Here is a 12,286-nt window from a genome sequence, read left to right as displayed (position 1 = left end):
AGGAATGCTGTATTAGGTCACTGCATCACAAGAAGTTCCCCTCAAAGGGAGCCTGTGGCTATCATTGCAGTGGCGTAACTTGTCTCCATGAATTCAGACAGCAGGAAATTCCCTGCTGATCAGGTTTTCCTGAATGTCATCTACAGGAACTTTGATTTTAATAATAATAAAGAAAAATCTGCAATCTGGAATTAAAGATAAATTGTAACCATATTCTTTCTTTAGTTTAGTCTTCTAGACACTGAAAAGAGAACAAACAAGTTTCAGTCATCTAAATAATTGTAAATATTACTAAAATGCATATTTGTATAGTGACGTTCATGATTTTCCTGTGAGATCAACTAAACCCCTTGCACATATTTTAAACAAAGATGATTTTTCTTCCTAGAACTGAGAGGAAACATTGAGATATTTACTTGGCATAATTCAGATATAATAAATCATGTTATCTATTTTGGGGCTAGTCCTATAAATCCACAACCAAACTTCTGCTAACTGTTGGGAACAATTAAGACTCTTCCCCAGACCAAAGAGGGTATCATTTCCTAGGTATTTGTGTTTGCCTAGAAGAGGGCAAAGACTGGGTACAGCATTTAGTCTCTTCCAAGCACTCATTCTGAAGTGCTGCAGCACAGCAAAGATAATAACTAACAGATGGACTTTCATTCCTAAGTGGTGAATAACCTCTTCGTGTGGTTATGATTTGGTGAACATGGAAATAGGGAAATGCACTCTTGAATTAGGTATGAAGGAAAGTTGTAGGGCAGAAAGCAAATTGTATTGAAGTAATGCACAATTTTTATGCTTTGTCACTGGAATTCTGACACTAAAAAATCTGAAACATTGAATTTTGTTCGTTCACATGCATGAAAAAAAATTACAAAAATCAATGAGCAAATGAGTAGAGATCTTATAAACAAAGAAAGAAAATGACTTGCCATAACACTTCCTTTATAACTAATTCTTATTGGCAGCAAAGCAGTATGAAGGAGTACTCTGCCTGATCACTCTTTTAAGGAAGGAGGATGGGAATCTAGTTCAGGTTAGCATTTTAATATGAAAAAATTATACTACAGTTTACTCAAATATTTAAAGCCTGTCAGCTCCTCCTTCCAATCTAGGTTATGTTTTTTCCTCCTGGTCTAGGACCTCCATAATTTGCCTCAACAAATGTTCACTAACCTCTCCTCCATACTACTGACACATACATAGCTCAACCTATACCACTGCACACCAGATGACTGGTCAATTCCTTTTCAAGTAAGATCCTCATCCATTAAAACTAATGCATTCATTAAAAAGTGCTTTTTCTGGAAAAAAAAAAAAAAAAAAAAAAGAACAAGAAACCTTCTCTTATCAACCATTTGGACCACAAGTCATGCTAGGAACCAAGCAGAAAAAGTACAGGAAGAAAAATTGCCAGCATACCAGGAAAGCACCATTATCACCATCTCCTAACTACACCTACATACATAGAATACATTAAGGCACTTCCAAATAGTGAGAAAACCACGAAGCTGTTCCTTTTCTTTGACGTATTTCAGCCACAGGTCATCCTCAAAGACCATATAAAGACAAAGTGCAACAATCCATGGTCCCCTCTCTGTTATGGGCTGTCTGAGGCTCTGCCACTAGGGAAATCTAAGAACTGGTGAAAACTGAAGTGTAAGATGAGGAAAAGAAAAACCAAACTCACACAACCCTTCTTATTACAAACGTATTTCTGGGAGTTGAAACATCCTGTAAAAAACCAAACAACTAATACCCAGGTGAAGACAGCAGGAACACCAATTGTGACCTAAGTTATCTGATAAAATAGTAGAAGTCCAGAAAGATTTAATGGTTTGTTCACTTTTACCCTAAAATAAATAAAACCCAGTTAATGAAAAGAGATAAGCAAAATAAGACTATAAGTATGCCACCATATAAACATAAAGGCTGTCCTTGTTTAAACCTCTTGAGAATGAGGCAAATGCAGAAAGAAAAAAACCATAGTACAAGCTGTTTAATTACAAAAATGGAAAAATGTATCAATTGATGGCAACCTATAAAGCAAATAAGGCATCTGCTGCAACCATTTAGTGGACTGAACTTTTAAGAGTGATGTGGTAAAAGGATTCAGGATGCACAATAATGATCTGCATCTTTTAGTTACAAGACAAAGTACAACAAAACAAAAGGAAAATGTGAAACCAGAAAATGTCAGTTTCTTGCATTTGGCACAATTTGGTTCAAAGAGTACAGAAGAAAAGTGATACAGAATTTCAAGAAAGCAAATACTTTCCCCATCTCATAAGACATAATGAAAAGTAGGAACAAAAATCCATCAGCAAGTGAAGATGCTGTAATTCAAGTGCATCACAGCAATAGTTCTTTACACACATGGGAATTTACTTACTTTGCGAAGCCAGGCAGCTTTACAAACTGCTCAAAAGCTCAAGGTTTACAACTCTTTAAATGTTATGGAGCTGACATACTGGAAAAGGGTACACCACAATCATGTAAGGCTACTACTATAGGACTGAAATAAAGAAACAAAACAGCCCAATGAGTTAATGACAGCCAGAAGGCCTGAAGCAAATATGAAATTTCTCAAGGGAAAAGTTCTCATTAATAAAAAAGTGAGTTGACTAACCCAGATGAACATCTGAGGTTTCAAAAACTGACAAGGTACCAGCGTCATATTTAGTACAAGTAAAATCTGTAGTGGTTCCCAAAAATGCAAGGAAGTCAAAATAAGAAACCTGTACCATTAATAAAACACTGGCAATGTTGCAAGTCTGCTTTAATTACAGCACTCTATTACACAGCCTCATGAAATGCAACTGTAAATAACTTTAGAAGTACAGGGTGTACCAAGGAATATCAAAGGATGCAATGAAAAACTCTTAAGACATCAAGTTTGGAAAACTAATAGGTCAAATCTCACATGACGTAAGCAAGCAGTGCACTGCAAAAATAAACAGACATATAAAACTTCTGAGAAATCAGTCATTATAAATTGGCAATACTTTTGCTATTATGCCTGGGTTAATCTAATGAACTACCACTTCAGGGAGTATTGGTACTTTTCAAATTTTGAACCCCTAGATAGCAAATATTAACTTCTAAATTTGGCTCATATGGAAAGTGTCTGAATATCTCTAACAGTCTGTACTGAATGGTGGAAACATTCACAAATTTATACTTTATTTATACATGGGAATCACAGTGCCATAAACCTTCCATTAAGGTAAGGGTCACTAATGCTCTGCCGTGAAAAGGAAAAGCTATGAACTAAAGCAAATTATTCTCTTGGCAAACAAGCAGGAAGGTCAATTTCCTCCACAGCAAGGTTGAAACAATCAGTCCTTGCTCATTTCCATCAAGAAAGAGAAAAAACAGGGGGACTCTCCTTTGGCAGCATCAGGAGGAAATAACAGGTTTTCTCCTTCCTGACAGGAACACAAAGAAGTTCCCCTCTACTCTGCCTCTGTGAAAACACTGACGGCTTTGCTGCCATGTTTCACAGTGCTGCAGATTCTAAGTTCAGTCCATCACTTCAACTGTCCAGGCAGAAGTTTGTATCTTTGCTTCTAGAAGCCTCCCCATGCTCCTGGTCCTCAAAATTGAGAAACTCTGCTAACTTTAAGTCAGCATTTCACTGTGTCTTTTTCTTCCAAGAAACCAGCAGCAAATCCACTTTTTCCTTCAGAAAAATATTTTAGCAGCCACTCAGCTGAATTAAACCTCCTGATACCTCTCACAACACTTAAGCTAGACTGGAATAGAGCAAACAGTTTGAATCTTACTTCTGCTCTACAGGTCATTTTTACCAGCTCCTTCCTTCACCCAAGGGAAAACAGATATTCAACAAGGATTTTCCAACAGCAATATTTTCTTGAACTTCATGGCCTGTCTTCTTGCCTTCAAGTCTGCTTTATAGGTGCATGTTACACAGTACATGAACTTCCATCAAGGCTTTTCCCATACTATGCATACATTACATAGGACATAGGTACAGGCAAGCTCCCCTCTGCTCCCCAGCAGAAATGCCAGGCTGGAGCAAACTGCAAGATTTGTTCCTGAAACAGCCTTTCCTGATGCACATTTCCTAAGAGAGAGGACAGAAAATCTGCCTGTGCATGTGCTGGGTAGGCTGCTCCCATGCTTTAAGGCCAGTTATGATGCAGAAGAGCATAATGTGTACAGACTTCTTGATGTTTTAAAATCTGGAGTCAGCCTACCTGTTTTGCAAGTATGAAGAGTCTCAAGGTCTTCCAGTCTGCCTGTGTGCCTTCAGAACACCACAACATGACTGGATAGGTCAAACCACTGGCTGAAGCCAACTGTAACACTTTTACTGCTATCTCATCCTTCACCTCTTTGCTTATATATTCTCCTCTGCAAGTTGTCTGGATTTAACTTGCTGCAATACAGACAGCAGAATTTTGGAGTGGAGGCTATGACTTCAAATAAATCTTTGTGCAATAAATGTCTCAGTCAGCGACTCTCTAGCTGGGACACTCTAGAAACCCTAATGCAATACCATTAATTATAAAACAGTTCATCCAAAAGAATTCAGCATGGGTTACAAAACACTGGATTGTTACTTTTAAAAAAACAGGCGTCTACTGGTTCATCAAGGAATCCCTTTCAAGAAAAAAATGAATGATTGCTCAAGATAGCAAGATGGACAAATTCTGGGTTTTTTGGAATCATCCCAAAAATCTTCTGAAAGGTCAAGTAATTGTAGTCAGACATCACAAACATTTAGCTATGAATGCTACAGATTCAGACCATACACTCTTACTACACTCAGCAATGACTAGTTTTCTGTTTTCCATCTGTTGTGTAATACAGGATTTCAATGAAAAACGTACGTAGGTAGGAAGGAAAAGTGACTGTTTTTTTACAGTAAAAGCTGTGTAACCTGGCATCTGTTGCCCTACATCATTTTTATCAGCAGAGAGACTGATATTCAGATAAAGAAGGAGCATGTGAAAAATGACACTGAAATGGCTGCAGGACGAAAACTAGAAAGCCTGAAATGACATACAGGAACACATAACAAAGTATTCAGTAAGAAAAGCTGAAGTTTTAATAAACCCTCCCCCAAACCAAAATCCAACACTCTGGGAAAAAACTGCAGCAAGTATTAATACACAGGAGTGCTGTGTTTAAGAAGCAGACTACAGACCAAATTCTATTTCCCCTTGAACAGCACAAAGTCGCCAGTGCCTGACTAGAGTTGTGCAGTGAAGAATGACTATTGTAAGCTAGCTCCCTGCTTTTGTAAAGCTGGCAGACTTGCTTTTGTGCCAGCTGCTGCAAGCTAGAGAGCAGTAATGAATTCTACTGTCAATCTTCTGGCATAGGTTAAAGCCAGCTTGGGGTCTGTTCCAACTCATGCCAAGGCCAGCAGTTCAGCCACGGATTTGTATCCTTAATTCCTGTCTCATGTATACCACGTACTACACAAATGCGAAAAGAAATTGCTTCCTAAGTAAGACTAGAGAATCTTAAATAAACCACCCCACACTTTTAAACATTGACAGAAAATGAAAAGGAGGAAATAATGCTTGAAACAAGCCAATTCTAGCATGTTTTGCTAGATGAAGCAGTACTTTTGAAAGAAGTCCTAACATGATAAGAAGAACTGATCCATGCACCACACTAATAGCAGTGACTTTTTAAAGCAACTGAATCATGTATGAAAAACAGAAAGCAAAGACTAAGATCTCTTAGTCTTACATGAAGTTATTCATAAATGATAATGCAAAAGGAAGTGCCCTAGGAAGATGGTATGAAAACTTCAGGAAAACACTAACATACCAATATTTGAGGATACCTCCAACGTATTTCAATACAACAGATTTTTTTATATTCTTAAAATCACTGACAAAACAAGTATCTAAGCAACATTTTTTTAAGACCGGGAAATAAATAATCTAAATACTACATTTCAAAAGATTTGGTTCCATTACATTTCTATTACTTTTTGAATTCCAAGATGATCTTCTGAAAGTCTGCTGGCATATTTGCACATACTAAAGAAAAAAACTTAATCTTCCTAAATCTATTACTGTGACTACTGTGACCTACTGATGTGATCTAACCCCAAGTTATTTAAAAACAATAGACTACAAAAGAAAATTCTCTTTGAGTACAGAACTCAGTCATCCAAGGAAATAACTCTCATTTCTGCCAGCTGATCTTGAGACAGGGAAGTGGTCCAAAATTACTAACATCATCCAGCCTTCTGGGAAGCAACTGCATTGAATCAGTTAAAGCAAAGGAAGTGTTCACCACCATAAAGCAAAGGCATTTAGTAGAGAAGGACCTCTGATACTTGTTTAGCAGATTTTCTTCCCTATGGTCCACAAGAATTAAGTGGCAAACATGCCAGTATTCTCACGTGCACCAGCCAATGTCACCATGGAGAGGAAGAAGCTCCTTGATGTTAGAACTGGACCAAAAATACTTTTGATATTTTTTTGCTTTCTGAGTAACTGAACATTGAGCTGCACCAGCATTGCTGGTACAGAAAACAATTCTATTCTACAGCTTATTCTATATACATCCCTGTATGCAGGTTTCAGGCAGTTTTACAACAGGAAAGCGACAGGATACAGTCTGGTAATGCTCTGTACTCCAGCTCCTTCTAGGACATGGTCCACTGGAAGCAGGGGGCTTTGCAAAGCTCTCAAGGCAAAACAGACTGTATTTTCTGGGCACCTAAATATTCTGTCACTGCCTACTGCTATCTCTGAATCCCAAAAGGTCTTCTCCAACAACACTATTCACCTGCCATTCTGAATATAACGGGCAAATAAAGAACATTACTAGACAAAAGACCTAACACTGATATTTAAGAAAGAATTATTTTTAAATTCTATTAAACTGAATGCATGTGATTTAAGAGTCAGCTATCTAAACTAGATTCATGCCAGATGTTACCAAACCCAGTAAAAGAGATTTTTAATTTCTGTGTTTAACCTCATTAAGGTTTATTTAATTAACTGTCTCTTAAAGTACCTACTGTAAATTAAGTTTGCAGCAGCTATTTCTCTTCTAGAAACAGGATCATCTTATATGATAAGGATGAGTAAATAACCTTTTTCATTAAGTATCTGTAGTGACAAAAAAACCCAACTCTGACCAATAACTTACTTATAACAAATACCAAAGGTCTCTTTGACATAGGAATTCTTTTTGGGAGGGGCAAGTTTCTGGTTTAGGGTGCGTCTGTTTGTTGTTTGTGTTTTTTATTACACAAAGCCTGATAAGGCAATTCCCAGGAAAATTAGGTATATTTCCCAAACCAGACTGTATAATTTGGCCATTGCATTTTTCCTTTTCTTAGTGGAAAAAGCAATACTCTTACCATATGAAGTCACTTTGAAGGCATCTCAAGTAAAGGTCTGAAGATAGTCAGGACACTAATTTATCCTGAAGAAAGAAAATACTTCTTTATGAAAGAATGTAGACTGTAAAAATCATCCAAGAGGCAGCAGTTAAACCTTTCTTGGAATAGTTACAGCTGAGGAGAGAATGGACACCAACCACGAACTAAATATTGCATAACAGGTGATAGAAGCAAATGCTACCAAATGGAAAACTATTCTGACCCATTCAAATGCAGATTTTTTCCAAACCAAGGTTTTAAAGGAAGAAGAGAGTTGTGTAACACTTGTTTTTTCAAGCTCTTCTTCACAAAATTCCTCATAAAGTGTAGTTAATGAGAAGACTATCAAGTGTCACTGACAGTTACTGAGCATTAAATGACAGGTGAGGAGGACAGGACACAAGGAGAGATTATGCTTTAGGTTACCCCAAGCAATTGTAGAGTGCTACCAATTCATGCTGAAAGCAGTTCTTACAAGGTGGTTTTAGACAAGGCAGAAGTAAGAGCTTATCACAAAGTTCTCTAACAACTGTCACCACTGATGATAAAAGACATGTAGCAAGCACCGTGTCCACGATATCTGCACACCAGTGGATTTATCCAGTTGCTTACTGAAGTTCTGCAGAACTCCTGAGAGAAAGCAGAAATCTGTAATACGTGGAGAAAGAAAAAAAGAAACCCTCCAAAATTTAAAGCATTCTACAAAGGACCTTCAAACTAAAAGGGTGATTTGCTGTGAAACACACAAACCAGCCAAAACTAAACCACAAACTCCTGTTTCATAAACAATTGCAGGAAATACTAAAATCCTTCTGTAACATACTTATCTTAAAAGTAGAAGGCTAACATTTTATAACCCATAATAATCCCACTTACATGCTTTCTGAAACACCACTGCACTTCCTCAATAATATGCAATTGCAACTATGAAAAGTATTTTTTCCAAAAAGGTTCTACTAAGCCTAAAAACAACATCTGATTTAACAGCTATGTTTACAGTCTGTATTATCCAGTGCTTGTGGAGAATAAATTCTTCTGGTGGGCACAGAAGTTGTGGATAACACAACGTTCATGTAGACTCACATGTATTACCAGCCTACACCAATCCTACTCTTTCAATCTGCCCACAGAGTGACAGTAGAGCATTTTGCTATACAGGAACATAACAGTCTAAAATCATGCAGAATAAGGAGGCACAGGATGAGAAATTACTCTGAAATGATAGTGGCACTCAAGGCTACACGAACCAGCAGTTCACAGCTCCCCACTGTTAAAGAAAGGTGGATAAAGAAATGTGAGAGAGCTCTGTCTCCACTCAGCTTTTGCTCCATACTGAAGACCACTACGCAGCAAGCTGCTCCTGCTTCAATCACTGCAATTGATTTCACTGCAATTCCAGGTATTGATTTAGAGCCATTACCCCCCAATTAATTTAACTATGGTGAGGGAACCAAAAGGAGAAGAAATCAAAACAAATTTTCTCTTACTTAACTGCAATGCAACTACAGTCAAAATTTGAATTCCCTCTTAGAGCCTTTGTCACAACTCTGCTGGCACAACGGCGCGGAGAGCGCCTGCTGGCACAGACACAGCTTATGTCGACAGAAGATGATTTTCTGCTGACATAGCAGTCCCATCTTTTCAAACAAACTTTGTTCTTTCCTTTCAGAGGAGGAATTTTCTTTTAATATGCTGTTTCCTTGACCTGTCTGCACTGCCCCAGCTGGGTCTGTTCCACCAACTTATATGGACAGAGTCACATAATTTCCAAGTGAGGAACTGCACTTCTTGAGTCAAAACATTTTTCTATTTTAGCTTTCTACAGTTCTTTTTATACTTCAAACTTTACATTCACTAACTGGGATAAATGCAGATTACTCTGACTTTGTTAACATAGCTGATTCTGAGAATACAGGTGTATCTCAAACTTAAGAATATTTAACATAATGAAAAAGAATTCTCTCCCAAATCTGTGAAATAAGCGAGTGTTACACAGATTTCAGAAGAGGAATATGGTTAAGTAACAAGAAAACTGATGAGCACAAGAGACAGTCCTCTTTGCTGTTAAACTGGTTGTATCCCCAAGCCTTCTACACAACTCACATATTCCACTTCAAAAGATTAAAAGGTGGACTTTACCTGCTATAACAAAATCAACTTTTACCTTCTTTCCTAGAAAAGCAAATGTGAAAGACCAGTGCTTATACTGTCTACATTTCTAGCTGGCAACTCTGATGGCAAATGTTACAACCTTATTTCAAATAGTGGTTGCAAAGAGAAGAAAATCAAAATCATGAAGAGGCTGGGCTTGAATTTTGAAGTACATTATACATTTTTTTAATATTACTGTGAAAAAATACAGTGCAAACAGGAAGCTCAGTTACAACTAAAATTCTTTTAACATACCTTTGTTCCCTCCTTAGAAATAACATATCATGTTTTAGGGATAGCGTATTATTTACATTTGTTACATTTGAAGAAAAGAATGTACTTTAAGATGCCCAACTAGGAATCACTGGTCAACCACAAGAAGCTATGATACTAAGCCGATACATACTCTTCTCAGTAACAATGACAACAGGGTGGAGTTTTCAAAATGGTATTTATACCAGCAGAAACTATTTCTTTAAAGTTTAATTTTGAAGTTCAAGATTATTGTCTGGTCTGGAAACAAAGAAAGCAATTCTGCACAAGTTTGAATTCTGGAGACTTAGAAGTCCACACCCAGAAATATGCTAACATGAAGAATGATGAACTAGCAACTTTGAGAAAAATGTGTTATTTCAAATGCAGTCACTGGATGCTGATAAACACAATATTTGCTGCAGTGATTTAGAAAGACAGTTTTCCTCAGCTATCACTTCAACTCCCTTGGGGAGGTTAACATACCCACAGAGGAACTTGCAAAGGAATGGATGTCTACATTTCTCTGGGTCAATACAGTTATTTAGCATTTTAACTCAAACCCATCTTCTGTTCCATTTGCAGGGGATGCTGCTGAAGCAGCTCAGGTACAGGCACACTCAGTCAATAATTGCACCGAAATTTCAGTATTGATGTATTAAAAGACAAAGAAATACCATTTTTGCAGAATAATTTTCAAGACAGCTGGTAATTATCCACTGAAGTTCAATCCACGAGGTTATGTAATCTTCAACTCTAGTATTAAAGACTAAGAAATGTGTTATTTCTTTTTAGCTGTTTTTAATTAGCAATCACACAAACTGAAGACCACCTTACCTGACAGAGTTTCGGCTCCTGTTTTCTATTTTCATTAAAATCCGTACATCTGACTGAGGAGATGCTGTATAGATTTTTAACCTGGAACACAAAGTGCAACAAAGATGAAGAAACAGATGTCTTTTCTTCCCATCAGTTCATAAGAGATGGATATCTTTTGCATGTCAACAGCCAAAAGAATATATTTTTTCATAATGACAGTAATTTGCCAAGTACTAAGTGTTTCCTATAAATGAAGGCTGTAATTACTAGTATGTTTTTCTAATTACTCTAAAGAAAAGGTTCTCTCTCACCCCCACTGAGGTTAATTATGGTTACATTTTTTAGAATTACAGTTGCTTTATTTGATCTTTATGCCACGAGTCAATTTCTTAATGCTTTCCTGGTTTAAATTTGGTGGCTATACCCCAGGGTTAGTTGGTTGGTGAACATCAAGATGGTTTTCATCACAGGAATTAAAGACGTCCTGCTGACTGGGAACTCAGCTCTGCAACCTGAAAGTGCAGCTAATTTAAGCCATTTATTCAGAACTGTTCTTTTCTTTTATTAGTGCACAAGATGAACTAGGCAGAAAAGTTATTCAAAACACACCTTTGACAAACTACAGGATCGGACTCCACTGGATCAATGTATGGCTTAAGGATATCAGTGAGCGTTTTATCATCAGGCACCCTTTCAGCAAAGATAAAAATCAAGATAAAAAAGTACATAAGGCATGGTTCATCATGTACACAAAAATCTATTCTGAGTCACCTGGAGGAAGCTGTACATTTGCACGCTATAGTGGCACAACCGAGAGGTTTATGGGAGGCTTGTAAGTGTGTATCAATATTGCATAGATAATTGACAGCTTTATCTCAATTTCAGCACTGGGATTTCACAGGCATATACAAGGAGTAAACAGATGCATATCTCTGGTTTCTAACCCTGCAACAGAAACATGCTGTTCCTACAGCCCTAGAAGCAGTCATGGGCATACCTCTCACCCTCCTTCAGGCTAGGAAAAAAAGCAGAGAGATTTGTCAACAAAAGCTTTTTTTCTTCCCTTTACAAAACGTGCTTGTGTGCATACGAAGGTCAGCACCAGCATGCAGGCAAGGAGGGATGGCAAATCTTGCAGAACATCAGCTCCATAAGAACAGGTTAGGTGTATGGGATATTGCTATTATGAATACAGAAGAAGCTCTGTTTACATAGAGAAAACAAATAACAACCATTTTGCCTGATTTGGAAAGCCTGCAAGCTTTCAATGAAGAAAGGACTATACAACTTTCAATATTTTTTTAAAATTTAAATGCCCTTTTAGTTCAGACTAAAATTAATATCCAGGTTTACCTTGTATAATAGAAATAAATAAGAACTGATCAGAATATTCTGCAGTTCCATATCAGCTGATTAATTTAAACTTTATAAAAATTTCAAGCTCTGTACCCTTTTAAAGTGTATTCAGCATTAGAGTGAGGAAATACGAGCTTCAAGTGCCAGTAGAACTTGTTCTCCCTGAAAATAAAAAGAAATGCATATTTTTAGTGTTAGTGGGTAACTACTACTTGGTTTTTTTATGATAAAGCTCAGGAGACTACAGCATAGGTGCAGAAGAAAATACATTGAAAATGCCATTGAAAATATTACTAAAACAGGCAGAGAAGCTACAATGTA

The 12,286-nt window shown here is 37.2% G+C and overlaps 1 protein-coding gene across 1 annotated transcript in view; it reads right to left on the bottom strand.

Annotated features, from left to right (window-relative positions):
- The window catches only part of ZNHIT6 (zinc finger, HIT-type containing 6), a gene marked incomplete at its 5' end in the record, with an annotated part of 30,837 nt that overhangs the window by 8,252 nt on the left and 10,299 nt on the right, over nucleotides 1-12,286 (bottom strand). Inside the window, 3 exons of the mRNA XM_009076800.1 lie at nucleotides 10,628-10,708; nucleotides 11,219-11,299; nucleotides 12,059-12,127. Coding sequence (XP_009075048.1) covers nucleotides 10,628-10,708; nucleotides 11,219-11,299; nucleotides 12,059-12,127 — 231 coding nt within the window. The remainder of the gene's footprint in view (nucleotides 1-10,627; nucleotides 10,709-11,218; nucleotides 11,300-12,058; nucleotides 12,128-12,286) is intronic.

Source organism: Acanthisitta chloris, unplaced genomic scaffold, assembly GCF_000695815.1.
Source record: "Acanthisitta chloris isolate BGI_N310 unplaced genomic scaffold, ASM69581v1 scaffold39306, whole genome shotgun sequence".
NCBI classification, from domain to species: domain Eukaryota; kingdom Metazoa; phylum Chordata; class Aves; order Passeriformes; family Acanthisittidae; genus Acanthisitta; species Acanthisitta chloris.
Note: the sequence above shows the minus strand (reverse complement) of the source record. Positions and strands in the feature narration are given on the sequence as shown.